At 40.4% G+C, this 23,252-nt stretch overlaps 1 protein-coding gene across 1 annotated transcript in view; it reads left to right on the top strand.

Annotated features, from left to right (window-relative positions):
* The window catches only part of TAF4B (TATA-box binding protein associated factor 4b), a 71,037-nt gene that overhangs the window by 37,207 nt on the left and 10,578 nt on the right, over window positions 1–23,252 (top strand). Inside the window, exons 11-14 of the mRNA XM_059859637.1 lie at window positions 2,665–2,795; window positions 7,191–7,316; window positions 8,275–8,331; window positions 20,646–20,765. Of these exons, the coding sequence (XP_059715620.1) occupies window positions 2,665–2,795; window positions 7,191–7,316; window positions 8,275–8,331; window positions 20,646–20,765 (434 nt within the window). The remainder of the gene's footprint in view (window positions 1–2,664; window positions 2,796–7,190; window positions 7,317–8,274; window positions 8,332–20,645; window positions 20,766–23,252) is intronic.

Below are 23,252 nucleotides of genomic sequence, written 5' to 3' on the forward strand. Positions count from 1 at the left end.
ATATGTATGGATGTAGTGTTTCCTTGCCTCTTTCATCAGCCAGCCTCCAATCTGTGAAGAAGGACCTGGAACTATTATGATCTACCATCTTACATGTTTCTACCAAACAATACTGAGTTTTCACTTCCCCTTCTAGGAAACAACTGTCCTTTAAGGTTTTCTTTACATGGAAACTGTCTGAAGCACAACCCAAAAAAAGAAACTGATGCCGCTTTAATATGTGAGAAGTGAGCAACTTTCTTACTCCAAAACCTAATGCAACACTTAACAACCATACATCAAAACACTTAAATGTGCTTTTCTGTCTCAGCAGCTTGCAATTTGATGCATTACACTAACTTCCCTAACAGTTTGTGCATTCCTCTGCCTGTTCGGGTATATGTATCTATCAACTAACATTAGGAAGAAGTTTCAAACTTCCAATACACACAGAGCACAGCTTTGTTTATGACTCCCTTCACAGAAAAAACTTTTGTTAATTTTATATAAAAGAGATGTTGAAGCTGTTTGTCTGTATAATGAATAACACTGTGGAATGTATGTTGAATGCCTGTGTTACAGGAAGTTTCTAATGTAGATATCATTTCTTTTGAGCAAAAAAAATACGTGTTGCTTAGCATTGTGTTATGTCAGAGCAGGGAGCATGCAGTTGTGTAGCAGCACACTGGCTGGTCCCACTCCTGACAACAGCAAACTCGATGCTTGTTGCTCAGCTCCTTGCTTGTGCCCTCTGCCCAGTACTTGCTGTACTGGAACACTGAGTTTTACAGCTGAGCATCCAGTAAAGCCTGAATGTACAGTCACAATTCTGTCACAGTGGCTTAACCACGTGTTCACAAAGTCTTTCTGTTTCCACACACAACTGGTTCTTAGTCCAGAGTGAGCAGCCAGCCTGTGACAAGCATGTAACCTGCAAATGCTACCTGTGACCTTGGTGCTCCTGCCCCGGTCAGCCAGATGTGTCATCTCAAGCTGTATGGGGGGTAGCAAATGCTGTGTTACTAGTGGCAGAGGGAAAATGCACATCAGACCAGGTGCCCAGAAGATGTTCTCCAAGTTCAGTAGAAGATGAATCAGTCATTCGTGGAAGTGGATATAAGGAAAAATAAAGAGCTCTGCAAAAACAGAGAGAGTATTTCTAGAATAATTTGCTGGTTGTGGGTGTAAAGACATTGTGTTGAAAGATGGAAAATAGAAGCCTGGCTGTTTCATAGCTAGAATGGTAGTTGTTCCAAATTAATAATAATAATAATAGCAATATCAATAATTCATGTCATAAATGATAAGTGCTTGTTTGCAAGGAAAGGAATGCTGCCAGGGAGTAGAGCAATTCAGAAAGTTAACATGTCTGCTTTTGAACCGAGCCGTCTTTGGATTAAGAAATGTGTGTGTAGGGAGATCTTGAGGTTTGGAGGGATTATATTTTCTCTTTGAGTTGGTGTTTCAGTAATCTGATAGTCTAGTGAGAAGCTGCAGAGGAAGTATTGAAAGGTGATTGACCAAAATCAGCTTTGCACTCAGTTAAGTTACAGGCCAGTGCTTACTGATCAAACAGGGGAGTGCTTTGATTGTACCTGGGAAAACATTCTAGGTTCTCCCTGCCTTGTGAGATTGTCATTCATTTTCAGTAACAGTAGCAAAAGCAAATGAAATAGGTGATTAGTTTTTTTACAGCGTGCTGTTTATCCATTCTTAACACTTGGCTTGGCAGTAAATACTGAAATGGGTTTTGAAGGCGTGCTGTATATTGCATCATAAAGTATTACAGCTGCTGTAAATGCAGTGTAGGGCAAGGAAAAGTGCTTCTGACAGGTACAACGCATGAGGCATGTGGAACTGCTGCCTGCCATGCCTACCAGGGAAAAGCCACTGCCACCCAGGTGTCTGATGGAGCCGTGCTGAGTGATGGATGGTGTCAGCCATGGGAAGGCTTCTCCGACGGCAGCCAGCAGCCGCGGGAAGGTCACAGGGGTGATGCCCAGCTCTGGGTGCAGGGCCAGCACAGCCTTGCCTGGAGCTGTCACCAGCCTCGGTCACAGCTGCTGAGATGCTGAGATTCAGCAGCAGCCCGAGAGGAAAGGTTGAAGGTGGTGGCAGGATGAGCCCGGCTGGACTGGAATCCGCGCTGTCCGAGCGGCTGCTGAGGCTCGGTTGGGTCTGGCTGCCCCTGTCGGTCGGTCAAGGCGCTTTGGAGGGTCTCGTGTGCCTGGAGTGTGCTGCAAAACCCATTCCTGCTCGTCAAATAAATGTCATGAGTTGTTAACAAGCACGGTGTCAAGCAGGGCAAAATGTAATTCTGTATTTTTTTAATTACTGGAATTAACAGAATATGGCACTAATTTCTACAGCTACCGCTTCTCCCCCTCCCTGAACATGAAGCTTGATTTGTGTTCTTATTAACTTTGTCCTATAAATGACCTTGCAAGGAGAGTGGTTCTGGAGGCTAAGTGAAACAATGTCTATATTTTCTGAAGCTCCGGGCTAAGTTTTATTAATGTAATGTCTAAGATCTTTGAAGTTGTGACTTTACCAGGAAAATCATAATCTCCAAACCTTTATTCATAATGGGTATGACTTCCAGGGGGAACAGAATACCTGCTGTGCTAATTATTTCAATTATCAGCTACTACTAAAACACGTAATGGATTTTCTCTGCTTCCACAGGTAAAAGGCATGACATTATGGAACTTAACTCTGATGTTGTGAACTTGATCTCCCACGCTACACAGGAAAGATTACGAGGGCTCCTGGAAAAACTAACTGTAATTGCTCGGCACAGAGTATCAACCCACAAGGTAAAGGAAATCATTAGCAAGTTTTGCTCAAAGTTTTCCTGCTTTGCAGCCTTGAAGGTAAACCTCTTCCAAGAGTGGGCACATCACAGGCAACATTTGCGTTCTTAGTATCTACCAAAGGCTGGTTTTAGCTATGTCTGGCCCAGCATGTAACTGTTCCATTTGACTTGTTGGACAGGTGCTCTTAAAACCCAGCACAAGACTAAATGCATATTTTTCTTCTCTTCCATAGCAGTGGTGGCTGTTATCCAAAGTCTCTTACATGGTAAATGGAAAGCTGACTTTGAATGCACTTGATGGTGGGTTGATTTAGGGACTTGTATTTTCCCTATGAATGTGCTGTTGGTGGAATTGCAGTTAGTATTAGCTCAGTAAAAAGCCTTGGGAAACGGAATTGATTATTTTACTTTTAGAAAGTTCTCCATGAAGGCAGAGGCCCTTTTCATCTTAAGTCTTTTTTTTAGCTTCATTCAATATAAAGTATATTGTGTCCCAGTGAGCTAGTATCCCTTCAGATACTTGTATGGTGCAAATGAGAAGTGATAATTTACTGGCCAAACCAGCTCTTTCTTTTTTTCTTTTGTCATTCAATAGCAAGATACTAATCCTTACATCTTTCAATGTGAAGCTGTTTTAGGAAAAAAAAAAAAAAGGTGAGGAGCAAATATGTTTGTCAGCTCTTAGTTTCCTGTTTGTTCAGGTTGAGTTTTTTTACAAGAACTTATACTTAATAAAATTTAACAAGAACAACCAACTGATGGAATTGGAATTATTTTTGTACTGGATACTCTTTATAGGCTTTTCAGCACCACAGCAGAAATTGTAAAGAGGAGCAACTATTTGGAAGCTTCTGAGTATTTATGGTGTTTTCTGGAGCAGTAGGAGTATTCTGTTCCTTCCCAGAAGAAGATGTAATTGGAAAGAAAATCAATACAGAACAAGTACAGAGTTTTGTAGGAAAAGACTTCAGAAATCTGCACTTGTTGTATGTTGTTTTCTACAAAGTGGGAGGTACTATTGAGCTTGTGAACAAAAATGAGGAGGAAGCTGAAGTCCAGAGTAACCAGTAGGACATAGTGTCTTGCACACACCAAGAACAGAAGGAAATGGTTTTGGACAGTAGGCTGGATAGGGCTAGTTTCTTTCTCATTGAACTAAAGCAATAGAAAAACAGGTTTTTGTCTGATTGAATTGCCAGAAGCAATGATAAGATTATAAGATTGCAATAAGCTGGCTTTCTTTTCCTCTTTTCTCAAAAGCAAAACAAACAAAAAAAATCAAAAGTTACGGGCACAGTAATCTTAGAGGCACAGATACCCTCTTTTGTTAGGAAGATGGTATTACCTGACAGAGGAGTGTCCTACAGGATTGCCTTTGTGAGCAATGCTGTTGTGAGAGATGCTGACAGGCTTTTAGAAATCTAAAGTTCAAGAAGAGAGCACTGCAGGGTGCTGGAGTCCCATTATGTATTAGTATAGGTATTTATACAGCCCTGAATTCCATCTGCCCTGGTGCTTACCCCCTGTTCTCTTTTCTCTCCTGGCTTTTGATTGGTCCCTGTGTGCCATGTGGGCCACATCTATGTCAGATAAATTCCCAAAGTATTTCCAGGAGGGTTGGGTGATTGCTCCATTGGGGGTTTTGTATTGGCCTATCTTCATTACAAAAAGACATTAATAGGGGTAGTTGTGGTGAAACCAAAGAAACTATTGTTAGGGTGGGAGTTGGTGTAAAAAGGCCAGTAATTCATGGATCATAGTCAGGAAACTCTTCTTTCCAGTTTGCTCAGCTCATGCCTAGCAGCTTTCATCTGATAGATAGCCCTGCAGAGAGAGTGAATTGGCAGGGTAAAAGCTTCATGCTATGCCATCACCTAGACTTGTCAACTTTAGTGCTTATTTTGTTAAATTTAAGAAAAGAAATTATAATTGGAAGTCACTGACTTAATTGGGATAAAACTGTGATGGTGGTCTCTTTTTGTGAAGTAGGAATACCCTTTCAGATGGTCAGGAGCTGCTTTCTATGATGCAGCTCCTGTTGCAGTGCTCGTATAGAGCCTTTGGAAGACCATAAAGGAAAAGGGGTTTTATGTGCATTCATCCCAGCATGAAACAGCTGCCATGCTCCTGTGGTTGGAGGCCCTGAGCTCATGGCTCTAAGAGGCATGGTGTGGTGCTGAGCTATAAATGATGTTCATGGAAACATTTTCCCCTCATGCAGTAGCCCTGAAATCCCACAACACTAAACTGCATTATCTGTAGGGCCATGGGATGTGGGTGATAATGCTTCATCATAACAGCACTGGCCACAAGTCATGAACAGGGGCACAATGTAGTGTTTTCTGTCTCAGCAATTCCCTGCTATATGACCACAGAGAAGTTCATTGAGTAGGACGAAATATAACTGCAGGTTCCTCTTTTAAAAATTCCTGAAATAAGCTATCTTAAAACAGGTGATCAGCTGAAATACTGTTACTGAAATAGATGCACCTATTTCTTGTCCCATATAAGCTCATGGTGGTGCATTGGGGAGCTTCTGCTTGAGAGACTTACATTGCTGGTTGGTATAGGGTCATAGATTTGTCTAAAAATGTGTAAATATCTGGCTATTCCAAAGCTAAATACACTTCTAAACTTTGGAAAAAATAATCTTCTGGTACTACAGCTTTCTTCTTTGTCCTTTTAAAAGGATTGTGGCATGGTGGTGGATTATTATAAACTGCTGCTTCAAAACAAGTTGTACTGATGTACTGAGAGTGACTCAGAAATAGCTTATGCTTTTGGAGAGCAGTTAAAAAAGACTCAAGCAGTGACAGAAGTGGAGAGGAAAAGGTTTGTTGGACTTTTTGCAAAGCCACAGACACTGCTTAGGAAAGTCTCTGGTTGCACTATATGGTGTGTTTTGGGCCACAGTTGGTAATATGTGACAGTGAGGTGGCTCATTGAAAAGGCCCAAACATAATACCAGAAAAGGGATTGATTTCATGCTCTCAGTTGTGAAAATTCAGATCACGAGACAACAGTGCTCCACAAGACAACTTTTACATTCCTTCCGTCTTTTCATAATGTACAACTGGGTGTGAGAAGAAGAGTCTGAGTATAGTATCCTTGAAAACTGAGTAATTGAAGTCATGGATAGTCCACCTTGCCTAAAATACAGCTGTAAAATATCCTGTGCTTCTTTTAGAATAGTTGTGTGTCAAAATTGTTTCATTACAATGTGAGACTGGTGTAGGATAGAATGAAGAGACACTGAAAGTACATGGTGTTTTTGGCTGATAAATGCCCCAGGATAAATTTCTCAGGGGGAAAAAAAAAAAAAAGCAAGTTCACAAGGTAACAGAGAAAGAAGACAGCTGCAGGACATGCACTAAAAAGTGGTACAAACAGGTGGCACAGACATGCCTCATCTAGAATGGGCTCCCTGTCTTGTGCTGCCTAACTACCATCTGGCCAATGCATGGCTCAAGGAGTCTGTCTTTGGAAGAGCAGAGTACTAAAACCAAGCTTTTCATTGCCAGTTCACCATGTTTTGGATCTTTCCTTTCTCTGCCTTTCTGAGCTCAAGTAAATGTCAACTCAGGCTTTCCAGTGGGGGCAAAAATAGAACGTAAAATAAACTACCAATTGCTATTCTTGAGACCAAAAGGACCTCAGTCCTGTTTCAATGCCTCTGTGTCCAGTGGCTGTTGGGCTAAAACCCATCATTGGTATTCACTGGCCCAGCTTTGTACAGGTGGCTGGGCCAGATGACTTCCCTAGGTTACCTTTCAACATAAGCTATCCTGGCACTTGAAAGATTCACTGAGACAAAAATATGTATTCTTAAAGCTATAATAAAGCAGATATCATACATTTCATCTTCTTCACCCCTAAGATTCATTATAACTGGTTCTAGACCACCCCTCCAATACATACATCATCTTTTTGGAAATACCAGGTGATGCTTGTTTCAACTTCTGCATTAAATGGCTGAAACTGGAACACAAAGCACTAGAAATTTATGTCAAATTCTAATTTTTTTTTCTTCAAAGGAGAAAAGATATTATGCCCTGCTGCTTTACAATTCCTTTTTCTTTCCTGACGTTTTTACTGGATAATAAGTTGGTGGTTTAAAATAAAATTTCTTTAGTCTAAGGTTAAGGAAGACTTCTGTTATTATAGTCATTATAGACTGGATGTTGTTAATGTCAGCTTGTTCAATAACCTCTTACTAGTCACAGACACCTGGAAACATGCTTCAGTGGAGAGGAGACATGTAAATGACTACCTACCACCTGAAGTCTTTGTAAAACAGCCCATGCTCTTCAGCTTTGAAAAATAGTGTTGTTCTTCTCAGATTGTTCCCATTACGTTTATGAGCTCCTGGTTGTCTATAACAAAATTCTTTTTTCAGGGGAGTGATAAGTACATTGTATGTAGTGACACCAGAGCACAGCTGAGATTTCTTGAGAAGCTCGATCACCTAGAAAAGCAGAGAAAAGATGAAGAGGAACGTGAAATGTTGCTTCGGGCAGCCAAGGTAAGACTCAAGGTTTCCAAGGGAAGTAGTCTTGTCCTCTAGATTGGTGACCATCTTCAGGTTTCTCCTACTTCTGCTTTAAATGTAGTAACCATTAATTCTGTCACTGAAAATCTATAATGTTTAGGACAATTGAGGCTATACAGAAAAGGATTTAACCTATTTACATTTTTTCAAAAGTCTACAAGAGTTTTTTGAAATGTGTGGTGGGTGAACTACTTTTTTGAGATAATTTCTACTGGTCAAAATGAAATAAAAAAATCTATAAGTCCTTCCTGTATCTCTTTTTGCCTCTGAAACAGAAGTCTGGTGAGATCCACCACCCTTGCAGGTGTATTTGTTTTCTGTAGTCAAGTTTAGAGGGCTAGCCTTGGAGCTGGTACCACAGCATCCATGAACTCCTGATGGAGCTCTTGCTAGTACAGAATAAGTTTCTTCTCTCTTCCTTCCCCTCAGGAAGAGGAGGTAAAAAAGCCCATGACAGTAGATGTTGCTTCATCAGCTGTGACTTGACCATCTTCTGTTGATTCTTTTTTTTGGTTTTGTTTCAAGCCGAATTCTGGAGCCGCTTGGGTGGAAGCCGAAATCTAGAGTTGAACGAACAGTGTTGTGCTTGCATGAATAGAACTCCTTTCTTTCCTATACTTCCTGTCCTTTTTAAGTGTCTGCTGCTGACATGAACAACATCATGCCTAGACTGGACCTGACTGACAGTGTTAGCATCATTTTCAGCTTAATCTTGCCTCTGGCTAGAGCAGAGGCAGCCGGCCCAGATGAGGAGGGGTGTGCACGTATGTGTGTGGAGGGGGATGGAAGCCAGTCTGGATTGAGGCATTCAACCCTGGAGCTAAATCTTTCAATCACCAGAGAAAACTGTCATTTATTAAATATTTAACAGATAGGATGGTGTTTGGACTCCAGTAATTTCTATTCAATCTTTTTCTTCTTCCTTTGGTAGAGCCGTTCCAATAAAGAAGATCCAGAGCAACTGCGGTTAAAGCAGAAAGCGAAAGAGGTAGGAGTTTCCAGTTACCATGCTTGCCTTTGTGTGTTGAGAGAAGGTTGGCAGCCCTGTCCTGGCAATTAGGTCAGGGTTTATTTTGCTGCTGCATACCATTTGCAGAGGCCTTGGGGAAGGACAGGAACTGCCACAGGCAAGGGCAGTGCTTCAAATGAGGTCAATGAATTATGAGCTCTCTTTTTTTAACATTTTATTTTTGCAGTTTCAGTCCTGTCTAGAAACAGTCCTTTGTAAACTGCAGCAGTACACTTGGTAGGAATATAATGTGGGATTAGAAAAAAAAAAAAAAAAGAAACTTTTGAGATTTAGCATCTGGGACTGTACAATAGGCTACATTTTTCCAGGGTAATTGTTCGTTTTGTAAATCTGATACTGCTTATAATTCTTTGGCTGGGAGGCGGTACTGGGATTTAGTTTTAAATGGAAAACGCCTCTGGCTTTTAATTTTCTGGGCCCAGCAGTTTTCTGTTCTGGAATGGAGCCCTTGTTTCACACAGTTCATGTTTAGCTGCAGGGGTTTTAGTTTATAGCTTAGACTGGTTAAGCTTTTACTCCCAGAGGCCTCTGCATAGCAACTGTAGAAATCAACAAATAAGTTCATTTATGTCTGCAGCCTCCTCTCAGTAGCTGACTTTTTACATTTCCCAATATCCATTTCCTGACTTTTCTAGCCTGAGAGAAAAAAGCTCCACTAATTGGAGCTTATTTTAATTGAGCCTTAATATTGGATCTCACTGGAGTTGCCCCCAGAGCTACTGGGAACAGAATGAAATGAAAGTACCTAAGGTTGAAGATGTGTGTGTGTGTGTGTATGTGTGTGTGAAATTTTTCACTTGACCTACAGATTCTTGTCCCTGCTGAATAAATCATCAAGCCTGTTCACATTTCTGATTAAGGATCTGACAGCAGACGATAATAAAGACAATTGAGGTGTGAGACGTGTGATACAGAGCTGAAGAAATTGGTTTCTATAGTTACTTGACTGATTTCATGCAATTTTTAAGGATCTTTGTGCTAAATGAGAGTGATTTTCTGAGCAACCTTTTTCCTTAACTGTGCCTCTTGAACTATGAAATTTGTTGTTGCTTAACATTGCTGCACTTGGCTCCTAGGTGCCAGCAGCAGCAGCAGGTTATTTATGAATGCTTTAAAGGCCCTTATTGTTTGGATTAATGTAGGAGTCCAGGCAAAACAAATGGAAATCCAGTAAAATAGTATTTGAATCAATGCTCTGGATTTGCACCACAGTAGATGAAATTTGTAAAATGAGAAAGAAGGAACTTGCTTTACTATCTATCTTTTAATTTTTTGTTTCTGCTTACAACTCTTTCTTCATTGCTACAATCTGTGAGTACAAAGTTGCCCTAAAGCCCTTCCCAGTTTGCCTGTAGTGCCACCAGGATCAACAATCAGTGGGTGATGCTAATCTGTCTTGTTTTGTAGGTGACTTTACCTCTGCATCATCTGATTGTTTCTAGATGTACTTTCTTTTAATGAAGACTGCAAAGTAATTCATTTATGCAGCTTCTTTTCACTTGTTTTCTGAACAATAATGTGTAAAATCATTAAAAGTGTTCTGTGGTTTGCATATTTAGAACACAAAGAAGGTTAGATTCAGTGATATTTTTCATGAGATCTCTTTTAAAAAGTGGCATAGTGGTGTACAAAAAAATTAGCCAACAGAGCAGGGAAGGCATATAAGTTTAGTGCTTGGTGTTCTAATATGTCTTGAGTTCCCCTCCTTCAGTGTATCTCATCTTGTGCCGGACTAACACAACCTGCATCACTCTTTGTCCTGTGTGTTTCTCCATGCTGTGCTGCTCCCAGAATGAATCTCCAACTGCTCCACCAAAAGAAGAGGAGGCAGATGTGCCTCTTGGGGCAACACAGATCTTTGTGTTGGTATTCACTTGCCCTCTGTCCTGCTGCTGTGTTCTCCAGAGAATGAGGCAGCCTGAAGCTTCTCCAAGCTTCACACAGAGAATGGGGACGCCCACCTTCTGTGCCAGTGGTGCTTTTACATCTGGGACCATCTCAAGATGGAGAGTGGAAATGAGAGCACATGCAGCTGGAAAAAATTAGCACTTTATTGACAGTTTGGAGAGAACTGGTCAGCAGACATCTGCATTGAAAAAAATGCAAGCATGAATAGGACTGGAATAAGAGCAAACTAAAAATCAACAAATGTCCTAAGACTAAAACTGGTGACACAGAAGCATGGTGTACAGTGGGATGAAGGCTTGAAATGGCTTACCCTTGTCTGTCTGTCTTGTCATGTTGTGGTTATAGTCTGATCCTAAGGAATCAAACTTGGAAACTTTGTCAGCTGGAATCAGATCCTTTCCAGGTCACTCCAGTTGAGTATCTGCTGGAAAGCCTGATCTGATTGTCTGCTTATAGTTCTTTAAGAATTAATATGGACCTGCCTTCCTCAAAGCTATCTTTTGTATGTTGATGGGGATCCCCTGGGAGAAGGAAGAGGATGTGGAGTAATGGCACTGTAGCATGTTCTAAAGCAAAGTTTCCCAAAATGCAGGGTGTACATCCTGACAATGAATACTTATAAATCCAGGATGTGCTGTCATCCAGTAGCTGGAAGCAAAATCTTAACATTGCTGGAAGTACATCCAGAGACTCTGCAGTGGATTCTTTTATCCAAAAGGCTATACATAATTGCTGTGACCTTTTCATCCCTTTTTTCATGACCTATTGCCTCAAACTTCCCCTATGCTAAGTCATTTACTTTCCTATATTCTTAGCCTATGCAGCTTGCCCTGAATTAAGTCTGTATTTATTTCCCTCTTTCACCTGTTTCAGCAGATTTTAATACCTATGGAAAGTGCACATTCCTTCTGAGACAGCTGCAAGGCTTGCCCCAAGCTGCTGCTTTGTGCACTCAAGAATTTTGTCCTTGCTCTCCTCACAGACCAGCTCTTTGTGCAGTGGCATTCCTGCAGTCTGGGTAAATTACCCCTGTTTTTCATTCTGCTTTATCTGCCTCTTCAGGCTGAGAGGATGCAGCCCTCTCATTGTCTGTAAGGTTTGCGCTATTAAACCCTGCCTTTTTTTAGGTGGTTTCTGCTATTTCCTGTTCTACTTTCCACAATGCTTCCAGTTACAAAGAAAATGTTCAGTCAATGTGATTCTTGTTGCTGTATTTATAGTTTATCTGTGGCTTCTTCCCCTTTCCTGAAATGAGCTTTCCTAAATTGAGTAGGTGTAGGATACTGTCAAATGTGCAAGCCAGCCATATGAACAGTTCATCGCAGAAAACTTGTAAAAATGTCAGTATTAAACAGTGTGTCCTATAATTCTAAATATAAACTCTGATCCCTTAGAATTATTTAGTTTGGAAAAGACCTCTAAGATCATTGATCCCAACTACTAACCCAGCACTGCCAAGTCTTGGACCATCATTAAACCATGTTCCTAAGTGCCACATCTAAATATTTTTTAGACCCCTCCAACGATGGTGACTCAACTACTTCCTAGGACAGCCTGTTCAAACACTTGACAGCCCTTTTGGTGAAGGAATTTTTCCCAATTTCTTTGTACTCCTGTCCATCCTCTTCAAAAGTGAGTGCTTTTGTAGTACAGCTTCAGGAAGCTTAAGGCTGAGCCTGGGCAAACCTTTCAGAATGTATCTGGGCAAGACACCTGCTTGGTGTTGAGCAGGTGAAGAGGTATTTTACTGAGCATCTTTGCTTATTTCGATGGTAGCCACCTTTATCCCTGCTCTTACCTTGTGTCACCTTGCAGCGCCTGTCAGCGCATAAAGGGGAGCAGCTGCATCTTGAGCTAGGGGAGGAGTGTGTGGAGCAAGCACCTGAGGGACAGCAGATTTGCCTGCCCCATTCTTTGCCCTCTCAGCAGCTCTGTTCACTTGGGACTGCACAGATCTTCCCACTCCTTGTTCCTGCCTGCGTGACGCACTCACATTTTTTGACACAGATCCAAGATGGCAGTAGATGAGATGCTGAGAAAATTCAATACCTTTAGTATGAGCTGACTGGGAGGAAAATGGCAAACCCTAAGGTTTTTGAAGAGACAAAACAACCCCTGCAGAAAACATCAGACAAAGAGCCAGCATGATTCCAGTGTGTTCTTGGTCTTACATAGTAATGACTGAATTTTAGTTGTTCTGTAGTACCTTTTCAATGGTTACCATATTTTTTTCCTGTTTCATATAACCTTCTAACTCCCTTATTTCCTCTCACACTCTCAAGTTACTGTAATTTGATTCTGTGCTGCTTGCCCTACCACCTCCAACTCACATTTTCAAGCTGTTTGTTTTCTTTTGCCTCTTGTGCTGCTTCTCGAATATCTAGTCTTCTGGACCCAATGGTTCAAATTATTTAAGACCACTCTTGTGGCAGGGCAAAAGTTAATCATAACTTCTCAAAAAAGCAAGTGCAGGTTGCTGCAAACAAGACCTCATTGTTATCAATTGGCTTTTTTTATAAGCCTTCAGTGGCAGCCTAAGAGCTTCTGCTTAATTGCCTGATTTATATTATCTTTATTGTTCTGTAGTGTTTCTTACCTGCTTCTGCATGTTTTGAAAAACAAAAAAACCAAACCATGATAATCAAAGAGACATACATTATATTAGCTCCAGTGCAGCCTTACAAATTACAAAGGGCAATCATCAGAGATTCAGTGTGTTACAAGTCTTGTAAAAAGTCAGGAATAGAAATTCCACGACGTATTGGATTATTGGGCTACAAAGCAAACCAAATGCCTATTTGTGACACTTATATTGGTGTTTTGAAGGAATGTAAAAAAACAGCAGCTGAGACACTGCATCTAATACCCTAAAACCATCTGCCTGAAAGATGGCAACAACTATCAATAGTGAAAAACAGCCCCCCCACAAAACTCCATTAAGTGTGTTCTTGGATTTACAAATAGCCTTTTCTCAGTTTGTCTGAGAGACAGAGAATGAACATAAAACTGGTTGAAAGTATGGCCTTGGATTAGAAATTTGCTAATAGAGGAAACTTTAGGGCTGAAAGTACAAAAAGAAAATGATAATGAAGATCCACCAGAGAGCTGTCTGCCAAGAAGAGTTGGGCGGACTGCATGATGAGATGGACAAACCTGCCTGCTGGTGATCATTGAACAGTCTTCTCCTAAGTGATAGCATCTGAAAGAAAACCTGTGGAATATGTTGCTTTGCTGTGGGGTCCTGTAGTCTTATTTCTTGTCCTTGCAGCAAAATAAGGCTAAACAGTGTCTGAAAGCACATAGAGAGCTTGATGCTGGATGCCGGATGCCCAAGAACTTTCCTGGGCCTCCAAGTAAGGCAAGCTGATGGGACTGCACAGGGGAAATCATGTTGCAAATGTCCTAGAAAACACAGAAATGTATCAATAATGGTTATGCAAAGGAGAAAAAAAAAAAAGGTAAAAGGAAATACACACTCCAACACATTGGAAATTCTGATGATGAGAGAGCAGGCAAAATAAGGGGTCAGGAAGTCACTGTGCCCTGGATTTTTTCCTTGTTTGGAGCTAATTATATATTAGGAAGTATCAACTCAAAATACCATTTTTTTTTTCCTTCCTCCTATGGGTAGATTACTTCGTGGGTATCCTGGAAAAATGTTCTGTTGTTCTCCAAAGCATTTAATTGCAACCTTTTAGACAGGCAAAGCACCTGGTCTTAGGGCACAAAGCCACAGTAGGGCCTGTTCAGCTACTGAAGCAAGGATGTGGGATATTAACCTGAAAGAAATCTTCAGCACTATAAAACTACAGCTTTATTATAAGTCAGGGCTGCATTTCAAACCAGTGCATGCTATTCTGCCTTTCTGCTGTTAAATCTAAATTACAACAGAGGGAAAAGTCAGTGGAAACTAATTGTATGGCTAATTAAAACAGTTTGAAAGGAAGCAATTGCAAGAAGAGAAATTGCATTATAGGCAAGAGGAGAGGATGGTAAATGTTTAAATATGCAGCCTCCAAGTGTCAGTTTTCCTCAGAGAATGTCCCCCATATGAGAAGTCTGCTATTCAGCCGCATTTAACCTGTAGGGCAGAAAATTTTGTATAGGAAAGGTAGAGGCTGGAGGCAGTAATGCTCATTGAGCTTTATGACAACCAGTGTGAGAGGCTTGGGATTGAAAGCAGATTTTAAGGTTTATTTTTCATTTTCTTCTCAAGTTCCTTAAAATGCTTAAAGGGAATGTGAAAAAAATTGCAGTTCTTTCTTCCTAAGACAATGAAGAGAGAAGTGACTGAGAGCAGTAGACAACTTTCAAAGCCCTAAACAGAGGACATAATGAAACCCAGTGAAACCTTGCTCAAAAAAGCTGGTCAAAAAGCAAGAATGGATACAGAAAAAGTCATTTCAGTGGGATAAGTGGACCCATTAAAAAGATACCTCAGTATTTAGTTCTTTAAAAATACACAGTAAAGGGCAGTAAAAGGCTCAGATAGGTCCTGAGTTTTCTCTTTCACAGATGTGAGCTAGAAAAGGTAGACATTGAAATTTGGTCACAGTTTCTTTGACTGACTTTGACTTTTACTATTTGTTAATTTATTGTTTAGTTTCTTTATTGAGGGAGCTGATAGGATTGGGAGCTTCTGTCTCTTTTGTATGCCTATATTCCTTTCTTCCCCCCCCCAAAGTCTTATAAAAATTCGTGTTCATCTACTTTAGTGCTTTTATTACTGCTGATGTACTTATTGCTGGATAGCACACATAACCCTTAGGCATACATTAAGTTGTCTTCAGCCTTCCCTGGTTTCCTTTCCTGCCAGTTCTTCTGTTAGTTTAAATATTTATTTAATCTGTCCTGTACTCCATCTGCCTGTAATGTCATATGTGGAGAAATCCCCACTTTTTACTTAATATTAAACCCAGTATCTTGTACATGTACTTTTAAGTCTTTCTCCTATATTAATTATAACCAAGTCCAAATTTTAGCAACATCTGTATTGCCAGCATTTCTTCTGAGCTCATTTACATCCATGGGGCTGTATTTATTTGTTACTGCATTGCCAAGGCAATTTTTTGGCTTTTTTTTTTTTTTTTTTTTTTTTTAACCCCAGGCATAAGTTCCTAGCGTTCAAATGAAGAGAGATTTCTTTTCTCTGCTCCTCAGATTTGTTTCCTAGTACTTTGTATATTGAAGTGCCTGCAGAAGCAGACAGTGGTATGAATTTCTCACGCCAGCACGATGCTGGCATGTCATCTGCTGGACAAGGGCTGCCTGTCTGGCTATTCTTTAACCTCAGTCCTGTTACTGTTCTGTGAGCCCTGGCTAAGACAGGTGATCTCATCTCTACCTGTAGAAAAACCTTCCCTGGTAAAACTTTTTTTGAAGATCTAGAGAGCAAATGTTTCATGTACTTTGTCCTCTACGAAAGCTTATATCAAATATCTGAATCCTGTCCTGGGGACTTTGTGACCAGACACAAAGACTTTAATCTACTCTTTTTCCAAGGTGAACTTGTATTCAGCTAGATAACACTATTTTTTTCCCCACCTTTGATAATACAGCCACCCTCTGCTGTACACATCATGGATTAGTTGCTGTGAATGAGTTGTCTTTATTTGTAGCAGTGTATACTTTTCATCAGTTGTATTTAAGGGATTCTTTCTCTTCAGGGAAAGCCTCAAGATTTGCATAACTTGCATTATTGAGGCTCTGATAAGGCAGGCAACCACATTATCATGTACTTTGTAACCAAAAGAGTTTAAAACCAATCTGCAATATTGCTTTAAGTAAAAGTTTCAGCATCTCATAGCTGAAGTACTTCTTGTCTTCTTATACAACTTGAAATTTATTTTTTAATATTAAAGTGACTCAAAAATGTCGTTGTAACAGTAAAAATAGATTTTGCTTATTTTCTGAAATGTGGTGTATGAGATGGGAGAGAGTTTCTGTGAGCAGGAAAAAAATACTTTTCTCAGAGGATTGAGTGAAGAACAGAGAGGTCAATTTTAAAACCTTTCATTTTGTGTGATTACAGCCATGCTGCAAATGCCATTTCACTATAAGGAAGGACTTTAAAACGTACCTTATTTCCTGATTTCTGCTGCAGGTCAGATTAACTAAAATGGTTATTGTGTCACCCTAGAGATTCCTGCTTGCTGCAAGACCAGACTTTAAACCCTATTTTTATTATTAAAAAGGCCAGCAGCAACAAAGACTATTTTACAAGTTCTGAGACGTTTTCATAGCAATTCGATCTTTATACACAGGTTTTTAGAACTCTTTGTACTGCATTCTTGGCGTATGTGAAATTGGAAAGGGGGGAAGGAAGCATGAACATTCATTTGCCACTTGCCTGGAACTCATCCCCTCTTCTTGCCCTTCTTGGGGAACCAATTTTGAATAGAGCATGTGTTGGGTTCTTGTGTTGTGATGGAAGAGCAGCATCTTTCAGCAGAGGAAGTAGGTCCGGTTGAGGGGCAGCCTGCTAGTTTGGGGGTCCAATGTATGGTGCAGCTCCCCCCTGCTCCTCTGGAATTGCCATCACACGCCTTTGGTCTTAAAGGAAGATCAATCTGTAGTCAAGATGAGTATGATGGTATGATTTCACCTGGGTGTGACAGTTCTCTTTGTATCCTATCGCACTCAAAGACACCAACGTTAATAAAACTGATCTCTAGAAGGGAAACCATGCAGCTTCTCTATGTTATATTTTAATAAAGTGTATCTACTGCTTTTACTGCCCCTTATGCAGTGATCTTTCTTCCCTAACTTACATGCTACAAAACTAAGCATTAAAGAAAGATTTGACTCCACACAGTCACCTCTTGCTCTTCCCTAATCTTGTTTAGGAAAATCTGGCAGTAGTTAGCCAGCCAGTATCCTCGGGTATCCCTTGACATTATCTGCCTGTCTTCTCCTTCTCCTGTGCTTTTAACTGCTCACACAATGTTTAGACATTTAATCTGCAGTTTTTAATGGAACAAAACTTGATGAAAAGATGATTTTGCTGGCTTCAGCAGGGTAATTTGGATGCCTGCCCATATCGCTTAACGGGGATCTGTTGAGTCCATTATAGAAATTGAGTGATTAAATTCATTTGTCTTAATTATGTTCTCAGAAAAATCCCTGAGATGTGTAGAATGCAACAAGACTATGATTTTTTTTTCTTCTTTTGCTCCAAACCCTGGTGAGATTCTTTATGATTTGAAAAATTTTTTGACTAGCTAGGAGGTGGAAAATGTATTGGAGAGAGCAGATGTTGGTAATGACATGTGATTCCAGCAATGTCTTGGAAACTGCCTGGTCAAAGATGCATCAGTTCTGTTTCTAGAAGGCACATCTTTTTTTATAGAGTCTCCCAAGTGTCATCCTCTCCTTTGTTACCTCTGCCAGCACTACCCTCCAGCAGCATTGCTCCCTCCTGCAGTGTGTCTGTGCCAGCAGCATGCTTGGTCCGCTAGAATTCCATGGGGTAAATGGTGATGGTGCCAAGGCACTGCCCAGTCCTCAACCAGAGCAGCATCCTGATGCTCCACCATGAGAGCCTCAGCTTGCCCAGTCCCCTCCACCCCACGCTGATGCCAACCCAAAGCCCTCTTGGTATTTAATTCATAGCTCTGCCTTTAGTCCTCACACCTGACCATGGCTGCCCATTAATAGCATCTGTAAAAAGGAGAGAGGGGCTTACTTCAATGCTGCTTCAAGGCAAAGGTGTTCAGCAACCACAGGTTTTTGGCAAGTCTGACTGCAGTAAAGCTGGTTGGTGTGTGTTTTGTAGGGTTGAGAGGGAAGGGAGAGGTGTTTTCCAGTGACTCCCAGGGATGGAAGCACACCATTAGACTAATAAAGGCTTTTGATTTGTTTTGCTTTGTCTTAAGCTGAATGGTTTTAAAAGTCATTTTACTTTGAGTGTATTGGTTCCTAAATTAAAGCAAATCATCTTTCCCTTTCTGGTTTTCTTTTTCACTGGAGCCTTTAGAAGTTTAATCTTTCCCCAGAGGGGTGCTGTGTGCATGGCATGTTGCAGTGCCCCTTCTCATGGCAAGAAGACTGTGGTGTACCTGTGACCATTGTGATGGCTGAACTACACTGCTGGCAGGAAGGAGTGCTTTACTTCTGCAGGGATGCTCCATAGCTGCCTGTAAGGAGGAGTGGCTCCAGGTGTTGGAGGCCTGGGCAGCTGAGGCTGGAAGTCACTACCTGCCTCTGCCAAAAATCTCAGCATTTTATTGCTGAGATTTGACGCTTATTCTAAGCATTTTATTTCTCCTGCCTCAATCTTTCACAGTTTGCAAAGTTTCAAGTTTTTCTTTTAATTTATTTTCACCTTCCCCCATCTCTTATTGCCTGGAGTGTGTTACTGAATATAAAGATAAGGGATTTAATCTATATATGAGATTGAAGGAAAATTTTTCCTAAACATTTTATGCTAGTAAGCTGGCTGGAGTTAACCTCAGACAATTGCAAAATACTAGTAGTTTGAAAGTTCATAGCGTGTATTCTTGAAAGCAGTCCTGTATATTTGGCTAAAAACAAGCTGAACTGAATTGAATAAATTTTGATAAATAAGGTTTTAATTGTGTATACTGCACACAAAAGCAAGAGTAGTGTGTGTGGTAAGTGAATGATGGTATCTAGCTTTGAAGAAATCCTACTGTGTGAAGAAGTACTACTACAATAAAAGCCTACATTGGGTGATCAAAGATGACTTGCAAATAGGGCTGTTTTCAAAACTGAAACATACAAACCCCCCTGAAAACTATATTCTCAACATATTTATTAAAATCTCACTTTCCCTGATTTCTGCTGAAAAACCTTGAGCAGTTTGAGTCTTCCAGGGAACATTGTCATTTTAGGAATCTTGCCCTGAAATACTGTTTTTGTTTAAATAAAATAGTTGGTGCCACCATCTGATGTGAAGCTGCCACCATCACTAAAGTCTACTTATATGATGTAAAAAAAGGCTTGTAACACCACCCACGCAGAAAGCACCCAGCCAAAATCTCTCCCCCAAAACACTCCCCATGAGCCCCAAAGTATTCGTTTTTGTGGCTTCTTCTTTATTTAAGTGGTAGCAAGTAGGAGACTTAACACCATGTAGGGGTTGCAAGCTCAGTTGTTATCAGCTGCTCTTCTCCTCCCCAAGTAGGACCTCTGAGAGCTGAAAAGCAAGCAAAATCATAGGGTGTTGGAAGCTTGGTGACCAAGCTATCTATATTGACTGGGTGGGGAAATCCAGGTAATTCATTGGGTTTATGATAGGGAGGGCAGGAGATATGGATGCTTTCCTACCCATGTTATGGTTGTACTTTAATTTTTTTAAGACATGCACACACATCCATACAGAGAATCCCCATCTGAGCAATCTCCTAAGTCCTGGGAACAGAGAGGACATGGGCTACAGAACTATACTAGTTGCAGGTCAGACCATCCCAGGGTTGACATCACCCAGAGGTTTATGTTTGGAAAGCCTTCCTTCTCCACTTATGCTCCAAGTTGGACAGCTGGTGGATCTGGAAGAAGTGTGGTTGTATTAGTGAGGAGGCTGATCTAAGACAGTAAGTCTGCCAGCAGCAGACTTGACTGGGTTGAGCTCCAGAGCAGCTGGCATCAATAATTATTGAACAGAATGCATCTCAAGATACAAGAATAAAACTTTTTTAAAATTTTTTTTTTAATGCTCCTTACTGTGGGTTTCTATCCCATCCCAAGTTACTGAACCCAGGTGAAGGTTTTTTCTAATGATGTCTTAGTGTTCAGCAGTTTTGGAGGTGAGTGAAAATAAACATGAAGTGTATCTCTACCTTGCTTCAGATGTTCCTGAACATTCAAATACGTACTGGGAAAAGAAAGACTAGCAGTCAGCTAGCAGCATCACGTTAAATTGGGTAGTACAGTGTTTCACAAAGGCAATATTAAGTGCTGAGTTCAGGTGATAGAGGAAATTGGGTATCTTGCTTGTGCAGTCAGGAATTGAGATTTTGAAATAAGACTAAAACCAGGTCACATAACCTGGTAAGTTCAAATTTAATACTAATCCAGCTTCATAAACCAGTTCAGACCAAATTTTTCCATTAACCAGAAACAACAAACCTTATGAGGTAAGGAAGCAGCTGCAAGGCTTGTGTTAAGGATGCATTAATACCACAGTGTGGTCTCCATAAAAGGTGTGAGTTAAACAGTGCTGTCCATAGGGCTCCAAGCATGTCTGAGTACTAGAATTTGTCAGAAGTGGCCAGAAAGAGGGGAAAGATGCCATGAAACACATTGTTTCTGTAGGAGCTACAGAGCCATCTAAAACAGCTCTAAAAAGAAACTTGAACATAATGTATATCATAATTAATGTAGGTGTTTTCTTTTTAAATTAGATGCAGCAGCTGGAATTAGCACAGATGCAACAAAGAGAAGCCAACCTCACAGCTTTGGCAGCCATTGGACCAAGGAAGAAAAGACCATTGGATTCATTGAACATTGGATCTGGGCTCGAGGTACAGACCTGGCTTGCAATGACTTGCCCTGTGTTACATCTTCATACTGAATTACATTTATCTTTTCCTGTAGGAAGAAGTGCGAATTCTCTCACACAAAATGGTTTGTTGCATGCTGTAAGAAACCTGGTTTGTGTGTTAGGTGCTTGAAAGGATTGTTTCTGATAAACTTGATGGGAGTGTGTAATTGTGTGTTAAAGGAAAGACTCTGCATAAGAGCGCTGTGTGTGAAGGACTAAATGAAATGATGACTCAGAGAAATTCCCATCTATAGTGGAGGGTAACCAAGCTGTGGTGGCCTTCCACAGTGGGTAATTGTCATGGCCCCTGAGGTGAACTCACAGTTCCTGGTTTGGATGGCTTTTGAAATGGTTCTTGATTTGACATTTGGCTGTGGACATTAATCCGTGCACAATGCATAGGAACTCTTCTCAAATATTCTGTGAGTTCACCGTGGCTAGGTTCTCCCAACAAGCAGTAAGTAAGTCAGCAAGGCAAGACCATTCACTTCCTGCAATGAGCCATATCATCTTCTATGGCTCACGTTGGATACTGAAAGTGCTTTTAACAAACCCTTTCTGAGCAAATCTCTCAATGTGTTGAAGAGTAACTGTTCCCAGTACCTGGGAAGCTTTTGTGGCTGCAGAAGTCCTCTCTGAGGAAACTGACAGCCCACTTCTGTTAGAGATCATCATCTTTGCTGGAGATGGGATAAATGGGTGTTACAGCCAGTTTTGCCCCTCTATCACGAAGCCTCAAGTGAAAGGCTGGTTGGCCTGACATAATCACAACGATCAGGAACCTGGAAAGTAACTTTTGTGTAGAGGCAGTGGTAGTAAAGTTGTCCTTTCTGATGAACCTTCAGTCTTTTTCATTCTTGTTGTCTGGGAAGCTTAAATAGATGGTAGGATTGAAAATACTCTGTCATTTTAGCATGGCAGAGTCTGGGAGGGCCTTGTCCTCATTTATTTGCATTGTAACTGAGACAGTGGTGGCAACTGTCCCATGTTTTTTTCTTCATGTGGACTGTGACGAGAGGCCTCATTAAGCAGGTGAGATATACTTATTTCAGTGAATTTCTAACTTATTTTTTCCCTGACATGGATACAGAATTAGGTCTTTTGAATACTCCCTGTTAGCCACAAGTGAAGGGAAGCAATCTTTCTGTAAACAAGCTGCAGAAAGCGGCGTTCACAGCTTTTGAGCAGCTTTTCTTCTCTTCTTTGAAGTTTTTTAATGCACTTTCACATGAAGCTAAATGTATGGTTATTTTTTTTTTTTTTTAATACCACTGGAAAAACTTGAAAAAATCAGTCTAGCACAAGAACAGTTTCCCCCATCCTTTTCTCATCTTCCCCCAAGCTTCTATCAGGTAACTATTCCTGTTCTTCATAGTGGTTTTCTGTAATTATTGTCGGATTTGTTTCTGAATATTTAACGAGTCTGCCTGTTAAGTATTATTCAGTTATTTCTCATCATCTGTGGTATGTCTGCTTTATTAAAAGCTTCATGAGATTATGCCAAAGTGAGACAGATAACAGTGTTGCTGTTGAAAGGTGGTTATCCATTATTTACTTTGCCACTTTAAAAGAATGTGGACACAACACACCTAAAACTGACCATAAACCTTGATAACATTCCATTGTCACAAATTTACCTGCTGTATTTTAAGCAGCTTCTCATATGGCTGCCATATGGACTGATTTGTAAGGGCAGTAGGTGAAAGTAATTCTGACAGTGAAACCATTTTTGTTTCTTGCATGCAAGCTCACATTCCAGTGCCTAGTTCTTAGGCTTCATGCTACTGGAAAGCATTTCTCTGCTGACTTTTGTTTTTTCTATTTTGTGAAATTATGCAGGATAGCAATCCTTGAGAGGGATGTTTAGATTTAAATGTTTTTAAGTGTCCCAATATATCTGAGCAGGATTTATAAAAGGCTTAAGACTTCTCATGTAGAATAAAGAATGGTTTTGACAAACACTCTCTAGTTCAAGAAGCAGAACATTTGTAATACATTCATGATAACATGGCAAAACATCCTGAGCAGTAAACAACATTCCATTCTTCAGAGATGAAAGGAGGTCTTTGAAACTGAAAGCAAGTACAATATGGCCTTAGGCTGATACACATTTGGGCATCTTTAAAATCATCTTTTTGGGCAACCTGTCTGAGAATAATTTAAACAGGCAGGATGTGCTTTTTCATTTCAAATTGCAAATACAGACAAAATACAGAGAGCTTTACTCTCAAATAATCTTAAATGTCAGAACTTCTAGATTGTGCAATGGCAAGTAAATCTGTGCACAATACTCCTGTGACATTTTTTTAAAAATTTTTTTTTTAAGACTGATAACTTGGTAGACATGTACGATGGAAGAAGTTATTCCTAAATAGGAATTATATTTAACATTATTGAGTGAAATCACTGATGCTTTAAGATTAAGATTTTTAACTATGACTTCAAATTTGTTTGGATAATGTTCTTT

Source organism: Haemorhous mexicanus, chromosome 1, assembly GCF_027477595.1.
Source record: "Haemorhous mexicanus isolate bHaeMex1 chromosome 1, bHaeMex1.pri, whole genome shotgun sequence".
Taxonomy (NCBI): domain Eukaryota; kingdom Metazoa; phylum Chordata; class Aves; order Passeriformes; family Fringillidae; genus Haemorhous; species Haemorhous mexicanus.